This window comes from Panthera tigris, chromosome B3 (genome assembly GCF_018350195.1).
Source record: "Panthera tigris isolate Pti1 chromosome B3, P.tigris_Pti1_mat1.1, whole genome shotgun sequence".
In the NCBI taxonomy this organism is placed as follows: Eukaryota; Metazoa; Chordata; class Mammalia; order Carnivora; family Felidae; genus Panthera; species Panthera tigris.
In genome coordinates this window covers 38142837-38168280 of record NC_056665.1, presented here as the reverse complement: position 1 = coordinate 38168280, position 25444 = coordinate 38142837, and the positions used below count along the sequence as shown (strand labels likewise).

At 50.9% G+C, this 25444-nt stretch overlaps 1 protein-coding gene across 5 annotated transcripts in view; it reads left to right on the top strand.

Moving 5' to 3' along the window:
• The window catches only part of SMAD3 (SMAD family member 3), a 119759-nt gene that overhangs the window by 70608 nt on the left and 23707 nt on the right, over nucleotides 1-25444 (top strand). For 3 of the 5 annotated variants that reach the window (XR_006218557.1, XM_042988577.1, XM_042988579.1), the window contains exons 2-4: nucleotides 22593-22786; nucleotides 22963-23094; nucleotides 24443-24517. Coding sequence is in view for 4 of the 5 variants with exons in the window: in XM_042988577.1 (XP_042844511.1) it covers nucleotides 22593-22786; nucleotides 22963-23094; nucleotides 24443-24517 (401 nt within the window). In the remaining variant the exon portion in view is untranslated. Of the gene's footprint in view, nucleotides 1-6858; nucleotides 7007-15164; nucleotides 15310-22592; nucleotides 22787-22962; nucleotides 23095-24442; nucleotides 24518-25444 lie in introns of those variants that run through there. The other 2 variants (XM_042988578.1, XM_007084534.3) reach the window with 2 other exon arrangements.

Below are 25444 nucleotides of genomic sequence, written 5' to 3'. Positions count from 1 at the left end.
CCAGACAGCTTGTTACCCAAGCCTGGTCTCTGGAAGTAAAGGGGAGTGTCCTTACCGATGACACCAGGACAGTAGGTATGAGTGGGGCTGTCCCAAATAAACGGGCACGTGGTTGCCCTACCAAGGCCAGTCCCTGTCCTTTCAGGTTCCATTTTGTTTGACAAGGAGCGATGTTTCAGATGCTCACGGGGACAGGCAGAGTGCAGGAAACGGTGCCCGGTGGGTGAAGACCCAGCAGGGCCGAGCATTCATTTCCAGGCAGAAGGGGCTTTGGGGCATCAGCCAGTGGTCAAGTGTTACCAGATCTTCTGATTTTTTATTTTCCAGAGATGCCCCAGGTCTAGATTTACATGTGAAACCTCCCAGCTTTTAAAAGATGGCAACTAATTAAAAAATCTTAAAAACACTGTGCAGGCCAAGTACAACATCTGTAGGCTACTGCCTGTTTTCAACCTCCGGCCCAGACCAATTAATTGGTGGCTGTCTTCTGTGTGTTTGAATTCCGGCAACGGGAAGTTTCTTTCGGAAGTTGCCCAGATTGACCACAAGCGAGGTGGGGAAGAGGAGAGGGGAGCTTAACTTGGCTTCCCTTGAGCATTCATTTGCACAATAAATATTTATTGAGCACCTGTTAATGTTCAAAGCACTCTCTCTGTTATGCCGTATTTTGTTTAATGTTTTGGGGTGAGCTGTGTCTTACTCACACTCTGTATCACGGGCTGTTGTGATTCCGTGCCCCTCCTCTGAGATTCTGACCAGGATGAATGCAAGCTTAACACAGCAGAAGTCCCCAGGAGAGGATCCTCATCTAAAGAAAAACCTGGGGATGTAGAAGCTGGAGCAGAGAAATCCCAGCCAGGGACACTTGTTCTGCGTAGTCTTTGAAGGTCCTACGAGGACCAGGAGGAAGAAGTCACTGAGGAGCAGACTGCGTTCAGCTTTGTATATAGCCGAACTTTGCATTCTGTGCTTAGGGGGTTAGATGACCTCTCAGCTGGTCTTTCACTACCAGAAAGTCTTGAGGCTATCTACTGTATACCTACTAGACTCCGCGGCCTCATACCCTTTCTAGTCTGTGGCTCTTATGTCTGATGGACCCCTAGCAGGTCCTCACTTACTTGTATCTTCTGGCAGCTGAATTTGTAGCCAGAAGCCCCCAGGAAAGCCGATTGAGCTCTGACTAAAGACTCTGTTCCCCTGGGGGGTGGGGTGGGATGGGGTGAGGATAGCAGCTCTTGGAGAGACTGCCCTTGATGCTGTGAAATGTCACTCACATTTCCCGGTCTCCTGCACCATGAATTTCAAATTGGGGATAACATCTACTCCTCGGATAATTTGAGGCAACCAAGACGCAGAGAGCTTAAGTAATCTGCACCAGGCCACACAGCTGGGCAATGAGAGGTCAGGTCCTAGTTGGCTTTGACTGCTCTCTTGCCCACTATGCTAACCTGTTCGGTTTCATGTCCTTTTGTGTGTTCATTCTTCCATGTGTCTTTTTTCCCCGTTTCGGGACTATCGGCGTTCAAATGTTTAATAGCTAGGGTTTTGTTTGTTTGTTTGTTTGTTTTTTGTCCTGTGTACTTGGCCAGAAGTAGGAATTCATCACCATCTGTGAACGTTTACTGAGCCTCCATGGTTTGTGTGGAATTGCACTAGAAACACTCGACCCCGGGGCTGGGTTGGCAATAAACTAGGTCTTTCTGCAGAACTTTTGAGGACAAATCACCAACGGGTTGGAAAGAATTTCCTTCAGGAATGGTGACACTCTATTTTTCACCTTGTTAATGCTGCCCCCCACCTTTGCTTCTCTCCCCCCCCCCCCCAGTGTCAGTCTTAACTGTGTTAAGTGCTTTTTCTGCTCAGTGTCCTAGATAAGAGGTTTCTAAGTGATGTTCCTGATATGCACCCCACCTACCCCCAAATCTCTGGCTTCTTGACGGATAGAGAATTAGACATCTGGTTTGTTTTGGAATAGGAGGCTGGGATAGGGGAGTCCAGAGGCCTGAGTTAATGTAGAGGCTGCTGGCCTCTGAAGACCTTTTGAAAACCACTGTGCTAAATGACAGCAAAGCTGTAGTGACCTCAAATTGTCAAGGAGATTTTGCAAAAGCCCACAAAATAGCCTTGTGATGCTCTTGAAAGGGCCCATGTGGTTCATCAGGTGGGCCCACCATGTTGCTCTGGAACACGGGGACATGTACACATGTGCAGGAAAGAGCTCAGCGTCCAGCAAACCCAGAAGTTTCCTCCTGAGTTTGAACAACCTACTCATTTTCCCTGGCACGTCCCTTTACTCAATGGATCATTCCCAGTCAGACCGAAACTCCAGGCAGAACAGCCAGATCTCTGTGCTCCAGTCCTCGCTCCCCTGCAGGAAGGGTCGGGGGGTTGGGGGGGTGGGGGGAGGTCTCTGCGTACGATCTCTTCTCTACTGCCAACTTGAAGTTTATTGACCCACTTTGGGTTGCCTTGCCCTCCAGGGCTTTTCCCTGGTGAACTGTTGTTAGGATCAGTGTCAGCCCAGAGTAGTACTTCCCTTCCCCCTCCACCTCCCCACCCCCCCCCCCATCAAGTAATGGGATCTGCATACGTTTTCACGTGAATTACTAAGTAGGTAAGGCATTAAGGTAGCAGACCGGCCATAACTACTTTTTCAGGGAGATCTTTAGCATGTATGCCTGTCACCCTCTTTTGGAACATAACACGGCCCATTCATGTTTCAATATTGGCTCTTTGCAGAGTTTGTCATGTGCCTAGCAGAGCAAGACATTTTTGACAGTCTGTTGGAACAATGTATGTCTGGGCACCCTGCTTCTTTGCTGCATTTTAAAATCAGGTTTTCTGATAACTTTCCCATCAGGGTTTCGGGAATTTTTTTTTAGACATTTGTATTGAGGTATAAGGGACCTAAATCCATACTGAAAGTACATACTGAACGTGTACAATTTGATGTGTTTGACATGTGTGCACCCATGGAACTATCACCACAATCAAGATAATGAACATGTCTGTCACCCCCAAAGTCTCCTCCTGCCCCTTTGTAATTTCACCAGGCCCCAGGCAATCACTGATCTGCTTTCTGTCACTGTACATTAGTTTTAATTTTCTAAAATCTTACACTAATGGAATCATAGAGGATGTAATCTTTTCTTGGGGGAGGGGTCAGCTTTCTTTCCCATAGCATAATTATTTTCAGATTCTTCTGTGTTCTTGCCTGTTGCAATCGTGAATTCCTTTTCACGGCTGGGTGATCCTTCATTGTACAGATGTAAACAGGAGTTTTGATCTTAATGGTTAAATAAGCAAAGAATTTCAGCTAAGGACATCAGAAGTAAGCCATCTACATAAAATGCGTCGAGGGGGAACTTGTATGTTGGGGTTTTGTTTTATTTTTGTTTTTAAAGTTTCGTATGGAGGAGTATCTTATTAAGTATGCTTTGGAAGAGCAAATATTTGTATAGAACTCCTTTGGCCCTGAATTTTCACTTCATTAAATCGGTAAGTATTTGCAAGTAGTCCTTGCCGAGCACAAAGGACTTCAGGTCACAGCCAGGAGCTGATTTGCTCACGAGGTTCGATCAGCGGTTAGTGGCACCACGTCCCACATGTGGTAGGGCTGTCGTGTGCGTCGAGACAAAAAACTGGGCCATCCTTGCAACATTGTTGAAGCCTTGCCTCCCACAGTCTTCTCGGGGCCTGACCTCGTTTTCCAGCTCTTTAGAACTGGATGAGTTCCCTGCCTTCCCTGCTCTTGGTTCTTCTGTGGTCTGGCATTTGTAGTTTCTGCCGTCCTGTGATTCCTGCCCAGAGCACTGTGTGATGGGGGTGGTGTGCAGGCAGGAGGTTAGCCTCACGGATTCCCTCAGCCTCACAAAGCCATGCACACGAGGTAGGGGCGGGAGTTCACCATGGCGGTTTTGTTTCCAGCATTTGGGCAGCCCCTAACAGGTGCCCAACACCGTGCTTCTGGGGAATTTGAAGTATGCTTTCTTTTTCATTTCTCTCAGGAGAGGGTCACTAAACAGTCTCTTATTTGTGCAAAAAGCCAGTGAGCCTCTAGCAGTCACAGATTGTCAGAGAAGGGACCTCAGACATCCCTCATCCGACCTGTCCATTTTACAGATGAGTGCTGAGGCTCAGAGAGTGGGAATAACTGACACAGAGTCACTAATAGCAGACCTGGGACTTGGGGGACCCAGGCAACTGCCTAAGACCTTAATGTATGAGGGTAGGAACTTCAGGAGCACCTGGAAAAATTTTGGAGGCTTGGGAAAGAAGTTGTTCATCTTTCAGCCTTGGCTGAAAGCTGCTTGTACTATTAAAAAAAAAAAAAACAAACAAAAAACATAAATTGTCCCCAGATGATGTTTCTAGAGTATTCTCATGGCTCACAGTCTCCTGAGCTTGTCACCAACTTATCCCAGGAGTAAGTTGAAAATTCAGGGGTGAATGATCTGTCTTGTTGGGCAGTATTTTTGGGCACATGAATGAAAGGTGATAGCATTTAGTGTATGAAAGATTGGCGTTTGTAGCCTCTCGTGTGAGCCCCTTGACAGCCTTCCTAGATAGCACTATTGTCCCAGTGAGGGAATCAGCCCTGGAAGACAGGGCGTCTTACCTGAGGTCACCCAGGTGGCAGAGAGGAGCCAGAGTTGGGATCCATGTCCTGGTGCCCAGTCTCCTCTTGTTTCTACTTGACCCCCTTCAAGGCAAGTGGCTGTGCAGGGCAATAGCATGACACAGTGGGAAGACCCTGGGCTTTCACGTTTGGAGTTGAAGGTTGATTGTGTTCTCTTGCTTGCTGTGTGACCTCGTGGTAGAATCTTAACCTCTCTGAACTTCATTGTCTTTTGGGAAGTAGGATTAGAGGCTCTTCATATAAAGTACTTAGCAAAGAACTTGCTTATAGAAGATGACTGGTCAGTGTTGTTTTAATGAAGGTGAGGCAGGTGTGGGGAAAAGCAAGATGAAGTGAAGAAAACATGCCTATCAGGCAACAATGAGGGCAGATTTGCACAAACCATGGGGTGCCCTTGCCCCTGCTCTTGCACCCAGATGCTTAAATGTGTTCTAGTTTGGTCCATGAGTCCTTGATCCTTTTCACAGTTAAGAAAGCTTTCTTGCACATACTAGGGCCTTGCCCATACTAGGCCCTCCGTTAACATAGACCTGCTGATCAAGCCCTCTCCCTGTGGCTGCTCAGAGCAGCCGTGTGTACATCTACACTCTGTGCAGATGCTATTAGGACAGAATCCTGGCATAGGTAGACTTGCAAGGTGCTGTTCGGGCCCGGGGCAGGTGGTCCGTCTGTGGAGGGTGGGACCTGGACGTGAGAGATGGTGCTGGGGCTGGTTGTGCCATGGCACCAGGGCTGAGTGGGAGTTAGTGCCGACATGGGGATGGGAGGCAGGAGAAGACATTTCTCTCGGTCAGTTAGATGCAGTCTGAAGTCCTGCTCAGCTCTTTGCGTGCACGTGCGTGTGTGTGTGTGTGTGTGTGTGTGTGTGTGTGTGTGTGTAGAACATCCCTATTTAACTAATGGATGCTCTGAGCCCAGCCCATTCCCCCTGCTGGGAGAGCCTGCAGCCACCCAGTCTCAGGTTTGGACTTTTTTAAAGGGTGTGGGGATAAAGTTGAAAGTTGGGTCAGCATTATTTGGACGACCAGCTTAACCCCCTCTTCCTGCCTGATGGAGGGGACAGAGAACCTCGGATACCTCAAGAGGTGGCAGGGGTGATTCAGGACTTTGATCTTGCCTGATGCATGAAGCAGCTCCCTGGTGACAGGCCGAGGTTTGAGGCACCCTATTGTGGGGCAAGAGAACTCCCGGGAACCTTCCCTCTCGCTCCACTCGGCCCTGTGAGTGGCCCAGGCTCCTGCAGCCCTTCCTGCTGCCCTGTTCCTTCCAAGGAGCCTGTTTGAGAAGTCTGTGATTCACTTCCCGTCTTCAGCCCTTGTTTAATATTCCCTCCATTGTTACCAAACAATCCAGGCCCCGTGGCGTGGTGTTCTGCTGCTCTGGCCAAGGAAGGAGGAGAAAGAGCTGTTTAAACGCTCTGGCCAAGGAAGGAGGAGAAAGAGCTGTTTAAACGGCCCAGGGAGATGGGCCCCTGGCTTACTTGAAATACAGGCCTTGATAGCACTGGGGCCCCAACAGCTGGAGGAGTACTGGGTGCAAGAACGCAGTCCTGCACGGCAACGGCTGGCTCTGGCCTTCCTTCTCTTGCTGGGCGCCCCTGCCCTTTGTTGTGGTATTTGCTGCTTTGCTAGCCGACAGCTGTGATTTCCATTTTGGGTCCCAGATAGTTTGGGATCATGGATTCACACCAGCATCGGCTCAGAAGGACTCTTGGGTAGATACTGTGCCCTCCTGAGCCCCAGTGTCTTCATGTGTAGGGGAAAAGCCGGGGGGGTGGCTATGAAATGGCCGCCCTTTAGAGCCCTCCCCACCTCCTACCCCTCCACACCGCAGTCATGTGGTTCCTGAGCCTGGATGATAGTACGAGAGGTCATCTGTGTGCCCTCCGGTGTCCGGACGGATTTCCGCCAAAGCCGCCCCAGGTGTGAGCACGTCTGTGGGCCATCACACTCCCTGTGCGACCTCTGACTTCGGAGGTCAGCGGTTCCACAGCCTCCCCCACCGTTCTCATTTGAAGCCACCTTCTCTGTCAGCAAGTTGTTTGATATCCACATAATTCCTTCAGATCACGTCCTAGCTGTGACTGCCGCAGGTTTGCTGGCATTGGGGGGGAGGGGGGTGGGTTGTTTGTTTCCCTTCTCCCTCACAGAAAGTCAAAGCCTGATGTTTTCTCTCACCCTCTCCACTGTTGTCCCATTTCTGGTAGAGAAGAAGGGAATGTTGGTGGCAGTCCTCCATCTTGATCACGTATTTGCTCTGCTTCCATCGACGATTCCGCTTTGGTCCGTCCGAGGCCTGCGTGCCTAGTGGCAGTAAAGGAACGTGGCCACCTTTAAGCTACTTTCGGCTGCGAGCATGCTCCCGTAGGTATGTGGGATGTCAGCGCTTAGAAGGCAGCGAGCCACTGCAGGTGGATTGACCCCATCGTTTTATAGCAGCATACTACACTCGGCCCGGGGGTCTGTGTGCCTTCAACTCTGCTGACTCGAAGGCTGATACAATTTACATTCAACAGACATTTGTTTAGCAGATTTATTGCAAGGCCTCCTAACTAATGACTGCCCATAGTCTTAGCCACCGATGACTTTGTGTGCCTGTCTGTCTGTCTGTCTCTGGTGTGGCAGGGGAAGTGGGAGGAACTTCCTTTCTCCAAAGCATTTTAACTCCCGCACTTCCCCACTGGCGGCTTCAGCGCCGCAGGTGGGCTGTTTTGACCCGCGTCTCTCAAGACCAGCTGTTGGCAGGGGGCTGCCTGTGTGGCTCAGTCGGTTCTGCTCAGGCCACGATCTCATGGTTTGCGAGTTCGAGCCCTGCCTCGGGCTCTGTGCTGACCATGGGGAGCCTGCCTAGGATTCTCTCTCTCTCTTCCATTCTCTCTGCCCCTCCCCCGACCCTTGTGTGCACACTCTCTCAAAATAACCTTGAAAAAAAAAACAAACAGCTGCTGGTTTACAGAATGTTTCTGATACTAGGTCTCTGGCAGGAATGTGAGGCTGTGGATCCCTCTGCTACGGGGCTTGATGTCTTGATTGGGTTCATAAGGCTGGGGTGCAGCCGAGGTTTTTGTTTCCTACATCTTCTGATGGTTGATGCCCAGAGGAATAATTCCATTATCATGACCTGCTTGTGAGCAAATGTAACATGTAAGCCAGTGCTCCATCCGGGGTACCGGGAAAGCTAAGTTGGGTCTCCTTGCCCTCGAGGGGCTCCTGTCTTCATTGGGAAGAGAAGCCAGAAACGCATGGAAGTTACTTAACCGCACCAGGCCCTGGGTGCTAAGTGCTGAGGTAGGTGAGTATGGGATGGTAGAGATTGAGACTTTGAGGAAGGAGGACCCATAGAGGGCATTCTGCAGAAGGAGCCACAGAATGGGATAAGTTTTGATCTAAAGGCATAGTGAGGCCTGTCAGAGGGCTGAAGAGAGTCTCTGGACCCACGTGTCTTAGTGGCATGCTGCCACTGGCTGCAGATCTCTGGCTCCGGGATACAGAAGCCCCGTGTTCAGATGCTGTGGCTGCAGCATGTTACCTCTGCTGCTTGGGCGGGTTAAGCACTGAATTTCTGGGCCTATAGATCAGGCCTTGACACATCTGTCTGCTGTCTGTGAACTGGGGGTCTGATGAGGGGGTGAGTGGGTGGGTCCCAGTGCAAATCTTGGCTGGGACTGGGTGGGCTGATCATGGAGAGAGTGGTAAATGCCCAGGACTCTGTCACCTGGAAGTCTTTCTGTGCTCCTGCCTTGAGAGGCAACTTTCAGCCAAGAGCCATTCAGTGGCAGGCTTTTGCCACTCTGGCATTTTAAGTGCTTGCCTGGCTCTCTAAAGTCCTTCCTTGTTGGCTTGGAATTCTTATCTTCCTGCCCATAGGGGTTCTTTGCTGCCTTAGGTGAAATTGCCCCCAATGAACCCGAACCTTTTGTTAAGGTACAATAGGAAGTCTGTCCCCTTAGACAGAAAGGAATGCTAATTGGTTGATTATCTGTCCTCAAGATCGGGATGCCCAGAATATACAGACACCCATTCTTTGTTACAGGTTAGATGCAAAGTGCTTCTGTGAGCTGGTAAAGCTTTCATCCAGATAGGAGGAGAGAGTTTGTGGAAGGTCAGAGATTGGTGGCCTGCAAATGCTGTATTTTCTATGTACAGAGGTAGCCATTTAACTTCATGGTCCTTAAACTGACTTTTTCTAGACCTGTGATCATTTTCCACCCCTCCCTCACTTCCAGCTCCCCCACAGTGGCTGGCCTGAAAGGTTGGAGGATTCTAAAGGCTTTGGGGCCTTTCTTAAAAACAGGGCAAGAGTTATAAATGTGGTTAAGACTGAAACGCGGGGAAGTTCCTTTTCGAGCCCGTATTGTATGGTATCTTGCTAGGAATTGTAACATTGGAGTTGGAGCCAGCACTGCCTCTCCCATGGAATGTCCCCCCGCATTGCCCTGTTTACCTAACTTCACATGTTCTCCAACATTAGTGACATTGTTTTATCTCCCTGGCCAGTGACTCATAATTAAGGAAGTCAAAACCGTGCAATTAACACAAAACCTCCTTACTTGCCCTCTTCACCTCTGCCCACCCCCCCCCCCCCCCCACACAAATGCCCTAGACACGAACACCAGCCCGATGTTTTCTAGAAGTCTTTGGAAACTTTGATGTGTTTTGATAGAATGAGGCAGCCGGTTATTATCACCATCACCTGGTTCCACTTGTTTAACCCCAAATGTCTGTGAGAATCTTCTCAAAAAAAAGAAAAATGAAAGAAGAAAGACAATCCCACCCCTAAACGTGCAGTCTGCCCACAGGAAGTGATTCACGGGGCTCTATTCATGCAAACCTGATGGGGCAGGAGGTGGGAGGCTGGGAACTGGGTCTGGGAAAAGACGGCCCGGAGAGGATACTCAGACCTTAATGGTTTCTGCTTTGTGGAAGAAAGTGAAAAACAGAATGACTAAGAGTCCTGTAATACGAATTGTTTGTTTAGTGAAGTGAGCTAATATTGAAGTTCACTGGCAGATAAGACAGGGGAAATAGCAGTTGTCAGGGGAGGTGACTTTCTGGTGCCCTGCCCTTTTTATTTTTTAAGGAGCAAAGATCTTTCTCAGTCTTAAGGCATTTATTAGTGGAAGGTCAAGATCTGTACTTGAGCACCCCCCCTCCTGCCCCCATCCTGCTCCCTCTTACCCACCTCCCCCACATCATACCCTTTGCAGAGACAAGGGTCTAAGCCAAGGTAATTATCTAATAGTCTTTTTCTTTTCTTTTTGCCTTTTCCCCCAAAGTTAGATTTTGGAGGCTAGTAAAGATCTTTCTTTCCCTAACTGGCCATTTTTGTTTCCCCACCTGGAACATCACATTGTCCTAGAGACCAGGAATCCTTTCTATTCTGGTTGTTTCTGTCCTGTAGATAGAGCGTGGCATTTTATTTTTATTTTGTCTTTTCCTGAATTGAAATACAAATCCATCCATTTCCCAAAAGCAGTTTGGGAACAGAGCCTACAAGTGTTGGTCATGTGAACAGCCCTGCTGTAGGACAGGGCTGTAGGAGGGCCCAAGGCCCGAAGCACCCAAGAGAGTAGGAAGAGGTTTCTAAACACACCTGGATTTATGATTCTGTTTCAAGCTCCCTGTATTTTATGAGGTGAGCTTTGGGGGTGGGGGTTGTAACAAAAGTTGGGCTGAAATGGGCTTTTTGCCTTAAGCCCATCAGAACATTTCCAAGGGCTGTGAGTGTCCGGAAAGGTCTGTGAGTGATCTCTTTAAAAACAAACAAATGATCTTTAGGCTTAATTCCACTCTGAGTGAATGTTAACTGGCAGGGTGAAATGGTGATCCAGAAAGTTCTGTGAATCCTGGGAACTACTCTTTTCCCTTCTTCCAGTAACCAGAGACCAACCCAGATCTCTAGCCTCTTCCAATTGTGACCTAAAGTCTCTGGGATCCTGCTGATCCCCAAGAAAAAGCACCCCTACCCCGTCAAGCTGGTGCTTGGAGAAAAAAAAAAAAAGCTTTCGAAAACCAAGGGTGTTAAATAGATTTCCAAAGAAACCTCCTCCTCCCCTAAGACTTAACTACTTTCTTTGTGTGGAGGAAGAGAGGGAACAAGGACAGCTGTCTCATCAGAGCCCACGGAGAATCTGATCATTCTAACAGGGTGCACATTGTGTTTTGAGATCATAGGAAGCTGGGTTTGGGGTGTAACACCCAGATTCAATGCCAGGCACTGCTGCTTGCCTCTCTAGGTAACTTTAGGCACATCCCCCAACATCACATGAACCTTTTACCTGTAAAGTGAGAGGATACCCACCACACAGGAGGGAGAAGTGCCAGGTAGACACCTGCTCTGAGCTGTGAATTGTTTCTGTCCCCCACCCCAACCAATGCCAGAGCATTTCTGTAACCCACAAGTTCTCAAGGGACCCAGAAGAGTGAATTTGCCCCCAGGGGGGACATCGGGCAATATGTGGGGACACTTTTGGTTATCACAGCTGGGGCTGGGAGCGGCATCTAGTGGGTAGAGACCAGGAATGCTGCTAAACATGCTACAGTACACATAATAGTCCCCACCCCCCCCACCCCCAAAGAATCATCTGGCCCCAAACGTCGGGAGAGCTGAGGTTGATAAACAGTAGGGCTCGCCTTCCAGCCACATGTTGAAAAGGTCTTGGTGTACGTGTGCTTTACAGATGATCATAATTAAGCTGAGCTCTTTCCATAAATCAGCCTTCTGTTTTCCCCAGGAAGTGCACATTCTGTGCCCACCCTTGGCCCCTGGGGAGGAAGGAAGCCCTGAGGTCCTGATGATCTCCATGTGTTTCCCATAGGGTCTGGCCCCTCACAGAGGGCAGGCGAGGTGTTCCTCCTTTGAGAGTCTGCCCAGGGTGCTCTTTGAACCTCTAGGGCCCACATGGAGGGCTCCTCTGCAAAGGGTACTCATCACAGACCTGAGCAGACTGCCTTGGAAGACTGGCAGGGAGAGGGGAGCCCTAGATACAGTGCAGAGAAGTGGAGAAAAGGGTGGCCTCTGCTCTGGGGCAAAGCACTGGGGGGCTTCAGCCTGGCGTTTTATTGGGTGTTCACTGAATTTGGCAGCCCGAGGCATCGGATATTATCCATTTGCAAGTTCAGATGGAAATTGAGTTGTTCTTGGTGGAAGTGGTTCAGTGACTGGTGTCAAGGGTTGTGAAATCCTGGTTGGAACTCCTCGTACGCCAGTCTAACCTGGAACATTAAAAAACATGCTTCTACTTTCAGAACCTACCGAGAACGCTTCCGAAACTGGGCGAGAGCGTGTGGTCCCTGTGGCAGAGCTCATAACGAAACCTCAGTTATCCAGAACCTACCCTACCACAGCCTTCGTCTAGCCGGGGTCCTTCTTTACGGCACCGAGTGACGACAACAGGCTGGTGTTGGGAATGTTTTTTATTTAAACTCCAACCACCAAAGAAAACTCTGCAAGTGTCTGGCAATAGTATATTCCATGTATGGCTCAATTTTTGGTTTGTTTGTCACTTTTTGTGTTAATATAATTTCAAGCCTCAGAAAGTTGTCGTGGTAGGACAGGAAGTACGGTATTCTCCCTTCACCAGAGTCGTCAATTGTGCTGTCCTGCTTTTGGACATTAGTCCTGACGAGTGAGACCTTCAGGCCGCTTAAGATGCAGCTGCAACAAGGAAAGAGTGACGTTTGATTGTACTCGACTTCCCGGGGTGGGAAAGTGGACTCATACACATTACAGACTTCATCAGTGGGGAGGCTGGCTCCGGTGAAATGAAGGTTGGGAAGCCATCTTCTCACTCTGTGTTCATTTGCTGGGTGACCTGGAGGTGCTTACTCCATCATTCTGTTTCCTCAGCCATGAGAGGAAGGGAATAGACAAGACCCTCTCAAGGCTCCTCAGGTCCCAGCTATGTGTAGTTCTCCACGGTGGGTTTTCAGGCAGACATCGACTTAGCCAGAACTTCAGCTGACCAGGACGCTTTGTTCCCTGAGTGTTAGGACTCTGTGGTTTGTCACCCGCAGCCAGGAGACTCAGCACAAAACCCCCGGCAGAAGTTCTGCCCAGAACAAAGGATGCTTTGGTGTTAGCTATGTTTACCAAAGGGAATGGATCCTGGGTGAACCCCCAAATCAGATAACCCTCTCAGCAGGAGTGTTTTCTGGGCTTTCTCACTTATTACTCTGTCAGATCGTTGTCCTGGGTTGTCCATGGCACGGAAGAAGGAAGGGCATGTTCTGATGGTTGCATGCTAAGAAGCAGCAGAGAGGGAGAGCTCTCAGGCCAAGTGGAACCAATGAAAGGGGACTTTTAAAATCTCCACAATTTTTTTCTGCCTTCTGAGGTAGATGGTCTGTTTCTTAGGCGGTCTGCTGAGTGAGCATATAACCCAAACTTGAAGTCACTCAAACCTTGCTTTTATTTCGCACCAGAAAAACAAAACAAAAAAAGAAAACCCACATATAACGCAAAGCTCAAGGAGAGTATAGTATAGGGGCCCCTGGGTGGCTCAGTCACTTGAGCATCCGACTCTTGATTTTGGCTCAGGTCATGATCTCACGGTTTGTGAGATGATACCCCAAGTTGGGATTCTCTCTCTCCCTCTCTCTCTGCCTCTCCCCCTCTTTCTCTCCCTCTCACTCTCTCTCAAAATAAGTAAGTAAACTTAAAAAAAATATTTTATTGCAGGTGAGTAGACATATGGCTTGATTGTTGTCAGAAGGAGGTAGGGGAGGCCTCATCCCACTGGGGCGGGAGGGGAATGCCTCAAACGTTCAGCTGCAGCACCCATGTTCAGGGGAGTAATGGGCATGGGTGTACGTTTGTGGTATAACTAGCAACCCTAAGATGGGAAATAACCCCTTTTTCTTACACTAAGACATAGCAAATATTAGGGGAACAATGTCAAAGTACAGAATAAATTGAGTTGAAAAGGATACCAAAGGTTTGGTTTTGGGGGTTACTGTGCTAGTTGAGTCACTTCAAAAAGTTGACATTTGGTTTAGTAATTGGGGTAAGTCCACATGTAATGCAAATGGATTCTAAAAGTCTGTAGGTAGGTGGTTCTCCATAAACAAAACCAGTCCTTCTGAAATGGTTACCTCTTCTCTTGGTGTCGTATTCAAGGTCAGGAAATGGTCCTTATGCCCCTTTTAGAGTCAAGAAAAGAAGTGTCACATAGCGTGTCCTCATTTTATATTAACCTTGGGCCTAGGCAAAGTTGGGAAAGCTTGCAAGCACTCTCTCTCTCCATCAGGATGTGATGATAATGATACCTGCAAGTTTATCTCAGTCAGCTAGCGTTGAGTAACAAATGCTCCAAAAGTTCAGGAGCTTAAACCAACCATTGTTTGTGCTGACTCATGCTTCTGTTCCTCGCATGGGCTTGGTGCCTTGTGCAGGTCTGGTCCTGTCTGTCCCCCCTGTGTTAGATCCTTGGCCCCGGGTGGAGGGGGAGCTCTGCTTGAGGTGAGGTGTGAGAAGAGACCAGCAGAATCACATGATGGCTTTGATCTCCTTTGCTCCTGTTCCGTGGGCCAAAGCTGGTCCATAGCCTGGCCCGAGGTCAAGGGCTGAGGAAATACACTACCCCCACGGTTAGGAGGAGCGGCAGAGCCATCCAGCAAAGGGCAGGGATACAGGCAAGGTGACTAGTTCAATCTGCAGTGGTCATCGAGGGACCAGCACGGTGCCTGGCAAATAGTAGTAGTAATAACTTCTGTCACTATTGTTGTTATTACTACTTAATGGGCAAGTCCAAAAAGAAAGGTTACCTCTGAAAGAAGCCAGAAAGGTTAGTATTGTGCATGTTAAATAAAATTGGTTTCAACTGGAATAGGATGAGGTCAGTGAATTTGCTTTCTGTTCACTTCTTTGGCTCATGCCTGGAAATGTGACACATGTGGTCATGTTCAGTCAGTATCTGCTGAGTGGTAAGAGGTCAGTTTCCCTGATTGGCATGCGGTGTGGGACAGCAGAAAAGGCACTGTTTACCCTCCCTCTCCTCTGGTTCTCAGCACCGGCCTGGGTTTGAATCTTGGCAGTTCTATGACTTGAGGCAAGCCCCGTAAGTCCTCTGAGCTTGGTGAAGGCGGGGTATACTGGCGCGTTGCCATTTTTGCATTCTCACGTAATAGCAGTGTGCCTGGCACATGGTTCATGCTGAATAGATCTTGGTGTGCTTCTGGAACCTGTGTGCTCTGTTCCCAGTCTTCTCCTGGACCCCCGTGTCCAAATCCTCTGATGTTTCATGCTGTCCCCAGATGGCTATGGGTAGCAGATCACTGGCAACAGGGGATGTGAACGGCATGTGGCAGGAGGTGGGCCCGGCCCCACCCTGTCCCCCGGGAATGCTCTGGCCGTCTCTACCTTACCGTCGGCTCTGGGCTCTGGCATGACCACATCCTTGGCTATGGCTCCCGCCACCATTTTGGGATATTTCACGGGTCCCACTTGGAGCCAATGGGAGGAAACCTAATTTCCTGCCACAGGAAATAGTTCGGCTGGTGAAGAATATATTTAAGGATTAAAACCTCTGTCAGACGAGCTGGAAAGGGTTGCTGGAGAAAGACGTGGAGGTCTCTCATCAGGAAGCCACTGGGTGTGGGAAGAGATCTCCATCCTAAACGGGGAGGAGGCCCAAAGGCCAGTTCCTGGGACTGTGCTCTTAGCCTCAGCAAGTAAGTGGTTTTGGGCTACAAGGAAGGGCTGGGTCAGGGAACAGAGCGGGTCATAAATAGATCTTCTGCAGCGGAGCATGTTCATGGTAACATCAGCTCAGAATTAAGACCTATTTATTGGATTTACTTAACATGGGCCCGCTGCCCTGTGAGCTTGGGAGGGTGTATACTGGACACATCAGCTAAATTAGATCCAGCAGCTGAAACTCCCAGTTTGCTATTATGACTCGGGTAAACATTGGTGAGGATTTTGAGTGGGACGGAGGGAGAGAGGCTGCCAGGGCTGGCTCTGGGCGGCCCAGACCCTGAACTAAGAGGAGTAGCTACAGATGCCTAAGGAGAAGTGAACGAGATGCCCTCCCCGTTGTACGTTTGGGAGTCGTATGGCCCAGAAGCAGGGGCATGGGCCAGATGATTTCTGGAAAATACTGCCAAGCCAGACTGGTGGTCACATGCTCGTGAGCTGGAGACAGGGACGGTCTCCCTGCCATCAGGGCCCAGCCTGGCAGCCAGGGCTGCTGGTCTTTCACAGAAGCCCGATGGCAGACTGCTGTGTGATCCCAGGAGAGGAACCTTACATCTCAGACACACCGACACACAGTCACTACGAGCCTTGCCTTATAACCCGCACCGCACTGTGCACAGACTGTGCTGAGAGTCAAAGAGCACAGAAGCCTTGAGGAAATGAGAAGCACCAGGCCAACTGAAGCCTGTCCGGGGACAGCCAGGCTGTGCACCCACTTGTCAGAGCAGGGGAGGGGGCTGGTGTTTTTGAGTTCCCTACCGTGTACCTTACTTTTGCCTTACTAGAAACAATAATGACCATAGATGGCTGCTGGTTACCGTGTTCTGACTCCATGCTGAAGGCTTTCTGCACCAAGTAGCACTTAGTCTTTCCAGCAATTGAATGGAGGGGCTTACATTTCAGATGATAAAAAAAATTAAGACCAAGACCTTAAGCAGTTTGGTTAAGTTGATACGGTTATCGAGCACGGCCAGTCTTTGAATCCAGGTTTATCCAAGTCCAAAGCCCCAAAGCTCTTGCCTTTTATTACTATTTTTTTAAATAATGGGTAACCTACAACAAACTGCACGTATCTTAAAGTGTACAATTTGATAAACGTTGACATCTGTGTGTACCTGTGAAACCAGCACTGCTATGGGGATAGTCAACATAGCCTTTAACCCCTAATAAGCCCCCACTCCCATCCTTTCACCCCAACCCCAGGCAACCACTGGTCTGCTTTCTGTCACCCTGGAGAAGTTTGCATTTTTCCTTTAAGTTACTCTGTAATTTGACATAAACAGAATCACGTCTGGCTTCTTTCACTGGCCATGAGCGTTTTTAAATTCAAACGCGTTGTTGCGTGTATCAACAGTCCGTTTGTTTTCATGAAGCGGTGGGTGGTGTTGCTTTGTGTGGATACGTCCCAGTTTATCCATTCACCTGCTGATGATAAAGGTTGGGTAGTTTTCAGTTTGGGGCTATTGCTGGCGAAGCTGCTGTGGACATTTGTACACAGGTCGTCCAATGGACAGATGTTTTCACTTCTTTTGGGGAAGCACTTAGTGGAATGGGTGGATCATATGATAGGCTTATGTTTTGGACTTTTTAAGACACTTGCAAACTGTTTTCCAAAGTAGTTACACCATTTTACATGCCCACCCAACAACATCTGAAGTTTTAGTCTCTCCGTGCTTTCACCAGCACGTGGCATGGCCTTTAATTGTAGCCATTCATTCGAACAATTACGAAGTGGTGTCTCGCCATGGTTTAAATTTGCCCTTGTCTAATGAAGGGTGATGTCGGGTATCATCTCATGTCCTCACTGACCATCTTTATACCTTTTTGTGGAGTGTCTGTTCAAATCATTTACCTGTTGTTGTTGTTTTTTGGGGGGTTTTTTTGTTTTGTTTTTTACAGTTGGGTTGTTTGTTTTCTTTTTCTTTTTCTTAATTTTTTTTTTTAACATTTATTAATTTTTGAGAGAGAGACAGCATGAGCAGGAGAGGGGTAGAGAGAGAGGGAGACACAGAATCTGAAGCAGGATCCAGGCTCTGAGCTGTCAGCACAGAGCCCGACGTGGGACTGGAACTCACAAACTGTGAGATCATGACCCAAGCTGAAGTCAGATGCTCAACCCATTGAGCCACCCAGGCACCCTTGTTTGTTTTCTCAATATTGAATTTTCAGAGTTCTTTATTCTGGAAACAGGCCCTTTATCAGATGTAGGCTTTGCAAATAGTTTCCCCTAACTTAGGATTTTTTATTCTCCAAACAATGCCATTCAAAGACCAGGAGCTTACATTATGATGAAGTCCAACTTGTCAACTTTCTTTTTTAGTGGGATGTGCTTCTGATGTGGTATCTAAGCAATGTGTGTCTACCCCAAGGTCACAGAGATTCCTCATGTATTCCTTGTGTATTCTCCTGAAAGTTGTGGTTTCAGGCTTTATCTCAGGACCCATTTCAATTAATTTTTGCACAGGGTGCAAGCTGTAGGTTGAAGTTCATTTGTCTCCCATATGGACATCCCATTGTTCCAGCACCATTTGTCGAACAGACAGTCCTCTGTCTACTAAATGGTCTTTGGACCTTTGTTGAAAATCAGCTGTCCATATATACGTAACCGTTTCTGGACTCTGTTAGGCTCCACTGACGTGTTTATCAGTCGTTTGCCATTACCGCACTGACTTGGTTACTGGGCTTCCCTTGATTTTTAAAAACTCATTGATAAATAGTTTGTGTATACAGTTGAAAACTTGAAGAAGTCTTTCCTCAATTTTTAACTCCCATTAATTTTTATTTCCAAAAGTTTTTTTCATAGTTTGTAAATGTTCCTGTTTTAGGATTGTAATATTTTCTCTTCCTGAGAGTAGTTTTTGTTTCATTTTGTTTGAAGGTTTTTCTGCTCCCTGTATTGTCTGAGACTTCCTCCTCACCCCCGCCCCCCCCCCCCGCCCCCTTATTTCTGTCTCTGTGCCTTGTGTTAGAGGCGTTCTCTAAATGGCTGAGGGTTCTGGCTGTGCATTCATATTTAAGAGTGAAGCGGTAGAAAGCAGATTGAATGCTCTGTTATGTGTTGGCAGGTAAGCTCCCCTATATATATAGTGAGCTGGCAGGAACCGGGCTGTTTTGTTGAGGGTTCCCCAAATGTCAGTATTGCATGTCTTAAGGGCTGAGCTGTTTAATTTCTCCACAGGTAGGGGTCGGGGGCACGGGCCTGCCCGTCACAGTCCTGGGTGCCGAGTGACGTCAGTCACGACATCCTGTTTCCAGCCCTCGTCTGACCTTCACCCCTAGCTGTGCCCTGGTGGCCCCATCCAGAGCCCTGCTCTCTGGTTCATTTTCTGCAGAGAGCAAACCTGTCTCTCGCCGGATTGGGGGGGGTCCTGTTTGCAGGGGCTCAGGGTGGAGAGCTGTTCTGGCTGCCTTTTCCATAGACTTTAAACCCATCCTCCTGTTGGGTCCTCCTCTTGAGAAGTGTATGGTGCCTCCAATTCCTGAGTCTTTCCCAGGTTCTGAGGCACGAATGGAATCACTTTTGTTGGCTTCCTCTGACAGGTGCTTGGTTTCAGCTCACTCCACTCTGACGTCTGTTCCCCTATGGCCACGTTTCCATGTCTACACTCTTCTTGTTATCTTGGGTACAACAGAGATAGACGCATCCTTTCAGGTTGTTGTATTTAATGGAAGGACATTTCTTACCCTCTCCCTCCCTCCTCCCCTCCCTCCCCCTGACCATCCATTCCTCACCCCTCCCTTTCTCCTCTCTTCCTTCCCTCTACCAGCCTCTTCTGCCCCCCCCCCCCCGTAGCCCCTCCCCTTTGACCTCTTTCCTCTTTTTTTCCCCCCTCTTCCTTCTTCTTTGCCTGGAGCCTCCTATGCCAGAATTCTTCAGGGAGACAGCCAAGCATTGTATCCTCAAGAGAAAACAGCCCATGAAATGCAGGCAGGATCGGATGTGGAATTGGCAAACTGAAGTTTTCGACCTACAGAGGCAATAAACCTGTCGTCCTCCTTGATGCTCCTTCCCGTCCCTCAACTGCAAAAAACCTATAGAGACCATATCACAGCCCGCCCCACACCCCGACCTTGGCCCTAGTGACCCGTATTGTGTCAGAGTTGCATGTTTACAAGGCGGTCCCATTTCTACCTACTCCACGCCCTTTCACCCCTTGCAGGCCCCTGAGCAGGTGTGAGTTCCTGGGTCTACTCCAGTCTCTGTCGAGTGAGGTGTCCTGGTTCTGGGGGTTTCAGATGTTAGGGCTGTGTGTGAGGGTCTTGCCTCATCAGGAGTGCTCAGAGTATCCTGTCCCCTCTACCTCCCCTTCCTAAAGGCTCAAACTGGGGTACAGAGTTGTCAGGAACTTGGCCTTATGCTCACTGTCCCGGGCTGTCGGCTGCATGGAAGCTGAGACCTTTCTCTTGTGTTGTCCTCCACTGCCCCTGCTCTTACCCTGTATTATTATTTTTAAAACCAGAGGGTCACCCCCTTGGATCAACCAGGTGGGAAGGGGAGGGGCTCCCTCCATCGCCCCGGTCCTCCCTCACTGCCCACCTGAGCCTTTCTCCAGGGCCTCCCCCTGAAGAGGCTGCTACCGTGTCCAGCTGGCTCTTAGCTGGGGCTTTTGTCAAACACCGAAGAGTGAATGTGGCGACTTTCCTCACCTGCGGGCACTTAATTGGCTTTGCTAGAGGATGGGAGCAGCTGAATAACTCTGTCTCCTCTCATCACTTCCCCCTCTCCCTTTCTCCCCCCCCCCCCCAGCCCTCGAACTCACCCCATTTATCTAGGGCTGCTGTCATGTGGAATAATAATGCTCACTGACCTCCAGTGGAGACTGAGCTGTGGGTAGTGGGTGGGGGGAATGTTTGCATTTTACAGATGAAGTAGCTGAGGGTCCCAGAGACCTCATGACTTGCCCAGTGTTGTCTCCCAGCTGGGAGAGGGGAACCCCATCTTGACCCCAGGCCACATGACTCCATATCCGGTAGTGTTCCTTCTCTACCTCGGGGGTGAGTCCAGGCTGTTCTCTCTTGTTCTGCCTGGTAATTACCGGTTTTTGGCCGGAGGGGTTCCTTGGTCCAGGGCCCCATGGGAGGGAGGTAATTACATCCTTTGAGATGCCCTTCGTCAGCAGCTCCCCGTCAGCCCCTGTGACCAAGGCTTGTGCTGACCTTTGTCCCTTCCCCGTTCCCAGGCCAGTGGCTTAGAGTTTGATTGGATTCCTATTTCTTTCTCTTCGGTTGGTGCATCCGGTTGCATCTGGCTAGGCCTTCCCTCGTGGAGTGCCCGTAAATTGTTTATTCAGGCAGATGGGTGCCCTCGGCCCTGGAGTGGGGGGAGGGAGAGCTTGCAAATGATTCTCTACTGCCCCCCACCCCCAGCTATTAAGAAAAGTCATACCCACTGACCAGTGAGGTCCTAGCATGGGCCTTCTTGTAGGGAGAGTAGTCCTCTGTTGTGTACCTCTTTATTCACATGCACGCGTCTCCCCCCCACTCACTCTCCACCCCCATGGCCCCTAATCTTGTCCACGCTGCCAGGATTTCATGCACACACATTCAGCTTAAACATCTCAGGGACTTGCTACGGCTTTTAGGAAAAAGGCAGAACCTTTTGTCATTGCTCCCGAGGCCCTGCAGAGTTAGCCTGCCTGCTCCCCTGCCTCATCTTATGCCCAGTCCTCTCCCTCTGTCCTCCCCAGTCGCTCTGGCCCTTCTCCTGTTCCCTCCCTTTACCATATTCTCCACCCTTTTCAGGGCCTTCGCACATGTTCATCCCCCTACTTGGAATGCCCTCCTCCCATGTCCCTTTGCCCAGTTAGTTCTTCCTTGTCCTTTAGACTTTCAGGCCAACCATCACCTCCTCAGAAATGCCCCCTCCGGCCCTTCAGCAAAGCAAGGTCCCCAGGGTCGCATACTCTTGTAGTTCCCTGCGCTTTTCCTTCAGAACACTCACATAGTTTGTCATCGTAGCTGTGTATGATTCTTTGATTAATACTGGTCCATTGGACCGGAAGCTCCACAGGAGCAGGGAGCACTCTGGTCTGTTTCACGGTGACCTCTTATCCCTCACCGCCGTGTCTCTAGCGCCACACAATAGTAGGACCTCATAAAAATATTTGTGAGATAAAGGATGGTGTGAATGGGATCGCCTCGCCTGCCTGCTACCGGAGGTCACCTTCAGGAGCCTTCTACCTCCCCACCTCACCCTTGTCTGACAGTGCATTCCTGGGCTCCCAGCTGTGCTGTCCTGTCACCTTGCTTCATCTTTCTTTTCATACAGATCACCTGGAGGTTTTATAAAGAGGAAGATTTGGATTTAGCAGGTTGGGGAAGCCTCTGAGATTCTTCCTTTTTAACAAACTTCTGTGGACCCGTGCTACTTGTCCAGGGGCCACACTTTGGCCTGGCCTGAGAGGTGGGGGCACCAGGTCACAGCTGCTCCGAGGCCACGTCACCACAGAAGACCTTGTTTGAGCTGGGACAGGGTGCTGTTGTTAGTGGTGTTCGGCCCGGCCAGGCTGGGGGCAGTTGCAGGACTGGGCCCGGTGTGGGGCTGCAGGCTCCATTCCTGCTGAGCGTATGCACCACCCCTCAGGCCTGGGCTCTGAACTAGGAGAGCACTGTGGATGGTGACACCCAGGTGACACCTCCCAACGGCCCTCAAACTGAAAGTGATTCCCGAGAAGTTGGCAGTTTAGAGTCTTGCAACTTAAAATTCCCTTTAATTTCTCTCCCTCCCTCCCTGCCTCATCACAAATGCCAACTAAAAGGGAGAGGGACTCTTCTTGCTTTCTGACATGTGGGGGATTTGCTGTGTGAGTGTTGGGAGGGGTTAGCCGTGGCCTAACTCGGTCACTTAACAGCATCCCTGTGGCTCATGCACGCATGGACCTAAAGAGCCCCAGTGATCTTGCTCAGCCCTGGCCCCGTCTGCACACCTCGGTCTGGCCCGTGGGCCTTTGCAAGTGCCATTCCCTTCACATGGGGGGGTTGAGGGCTGGAGGACTCATCCCGGGGCCTGGTGTAGTCGAGGTGCCCCCTGCCAAGCCAGGAAGGCCTCTGGCCTTCCTTGGTGGACGTCTGTGTTTCCCTCCTGGGATTGCTGCCAGCCCTGACAGAGACTCTCTGTCATGGATCTCTGGCCCATGAGGCTGAGAGAGATGAGGGCAGAGGAGAGAGCCCTGAGGCTCTGCAGACCAATCTCGAACTCGGGGAGAAGGCACGCCCAATCCACTTCACTGTTGCTCTTCACCTTTCCCCATCCCGGCAGGTCCCTGGATGGCCGACTGCAGGTGTCCCATCGGAAGGGGCTCCCCCATGTCATCTACTGCCGCCTGTGGCGATGGCCTGACCTCCACAGCCACCACGAGCTGCGGGCCATGGAGCTATGCGAGTTCGCCTTCAACATGAAGAAGGACGAGGTCTGCGTGAATCCCTACCACTATCAGAGGGTAGAGACCCCAGGTAGGCACCGCCTCACCCTCTCCCTGGGTCTGCAGCGACCTGCGTGTCCTCTCCATCCCCTCCCCGCCTCGTCTCCCCTTTCCCTGTCCAGGTGGGGGGAGAGGAGGGTGTGGCACTTGGAGGGCTTTGGTGCCACCCTGGCCTTGACGCCGATCTGCCTCTGCTCTTCTGGACAGTTCTACCTCCTGTGCTGGTGCCACGCCACACAGAGATCCCGGCCGAGTTCCCCCCGCTGGACGACTACAGCCATTCCATCCCCGAGAACACTAACTTCCCCGCGGGCATCGAGCCCCAGAGCAATATTCCAGGTAGGCACAGCGGTGCGCAGGGGCACGCAGGGGCGCCGGCAGTCCTCACGCCGGTCCCCCTGCAGCTCTCTTGGCTGTCCTGGGCCGCCCTGTCCCCCCTCCGCACACGGCGCTGGCCGGAGGGCCCCTGACTCAGAACCGCACACCCGTTGGGAGAGGACCCGTGGCCTTGGCTCCCCGCTCAGTAATGATGCTTTTCTTGGCACGGAGGAGCGGCGGCGTGACCCTTCCGCCCGGCCTCGGTGCCGTCATTTATTTTGGAAGCGGAAATAGCAATGCTGTGTTTCTCTCACCGCCCTCGCGGCCGGGGCTGGAGTTTGGGCAGGATCCCCGACGGGCTGGGGGCCTGCAGAGCAGTGGGGGAGCCGAGGGCCGGGCAGCCGGTGCGGAGAATGGCCCTTCAGTAAGTAAGCCTGGTGGGGGTTTCAGCCTGGGTGGGGGCTGAGGCCCAAGCGGGAGTTTTGACTGACTGCACGGAGAGAAGCCGGCTCAGCTGTCAGAGTGCAGATGTTTTTAGAAGCCCTTCATTTACATGCAAATAATGTGTGAATCACCAGCACGCAGGGCGTCCAGGAAAACTGCTTGGCTGAGCTTGGGCTGGTCACAGCGGCAGGAATCCTGCCTGCCTTTCAGAGCGCTCTGACTTGGACAAGCCTCTCACCCTGAGTGAGTTCACTGTGCTGAGGTTGACTGTAGGTCTGTGCATGGGGCAGAGCCTACGGAGAGACCCCTTTACAGGCCCGGCCTCTTCCAGGTCCTTCACAGGGGGCGCTGGCCCCTAGGGGTAGGTCACCGTGTTCACTGCGCAAACGTTAGAGAGCTAAGTCACCGTCTGGGGTCATTCAGAGAAACAGATCATGGTCGCTGCTGCCATTGAACTTGAAGCCCACTGGGGAAGCCAAGATGTCCACTAGAGGAGTGACAATGAACAGGGTACCTGTGCAGGAGTAGATTAGCAGAGCCAAAGGGCAGCGTGAGGCAACTGCCCTTCAGAGGACAGAGGTGGGTGAGGCTCAGGCAAGTCCCCGGCCTCCCTGGAGGGGTGGGCTTACACTTGACCTTCTAGGGTGGGAAGAAGCTAGCCTGGCAGTGGCTCTAGGAACAGGTGTTTTGGTCTTGGGCGTCAGGATGGCATGAACAAAGGTGGTCACAATCCAGCCGAGGAGACGGGGGTCGAAGGGCATGAGGCCAGCTGGATTGAGGAGCTGGTGCCCTTGCTCAGAGGCCCGCAGTGCCTCCAGCACCTGCTGCTGGCAGAGTGGTGTGGACGTGTGACGGGTTTGCAGCAGGTGTCTCCGAGCTGAACCGTGCAGGCCCCGTAATGAACCACCTTCCTTCTGATTCCCAGAAACCCCACCCCCTGGCTACCTGAGTGAAGATGGAGAGACCAGTGACCACCAGATGAACCACAGCATGGATGCAGGTCAGAGTCTTGATCCTCGCTGAGTGCCTGCCCTCCCCCTGTCCCTCTACCCGGCATTTATGAAGCAACAACTAGGTGCCAGATGCCATCCCAGGCACTGGGGAGAGAGGAGCCTGAGCTGCTCAGTTTGTGAGGACGACGACCAGCAGTCACTGTGCCGTCTCATATATGCCCTGATGGAGGACGCCATGTGGCAGTGGGCACAGGGGAGGGCCACCTACCCCAGCCTGGGGAGGAGGTGTTGGGAGCAGAACAGTACCTCACAGGGTAGGTTTTTCTTGAGTCAAGTCTTGGGGATGGGTAGGTGTTGACCAGGCCGTCAGGCAGAGAGGATAATGCTAGGTAGGGTCATGGGCATGGGCAGGATAGCCTGGTGCGTTCTGGTGACAGTGAGAGCTCTGTGTGGCTGGGGAGTGGCGAGAGACAGGAGGAGTGTCCCTCAAGGTTTCACTGTGGCCAAGAGCCACTGCAGGCTTTAAGCAGAATCTCCGCCTTGGTGAGAGCTTGGCAGCGGGGTGATGGGTGGGCTTGATCACCTGACACAGCTCAGGAGGAAAGACTGAATGGAGGCGGGCGGGGTCTCGGCCAGTGGAGGCCCCCGAAACGTCTATTTTTGTGTAGTGACCAAACGTCATCTATGTATTCCTGCCGCGAGGGACCCAGCCCAGTTGTCTCCAGCCACGTCTCCATATGTTCCCGCATCATTTGTTACGGGACCAAATTGGCTCCAAACCGGTGGCTCCTTGAAAGGAACCCCAGCTGCCACATAGAATGTGCGTGGCGCTGTGCGTGGTTGGGTGAGGAGGAGGAGGGGGCCGAGCAGATGGTCCGTCCCGGAGATCGCAGGCGTGCCTCGTCCACACGGAGCCCGCCTGCCCTTGCACACGGCCCAAAAGAGAGTGTGCAGGTCCTGAAAGAGGCACACGA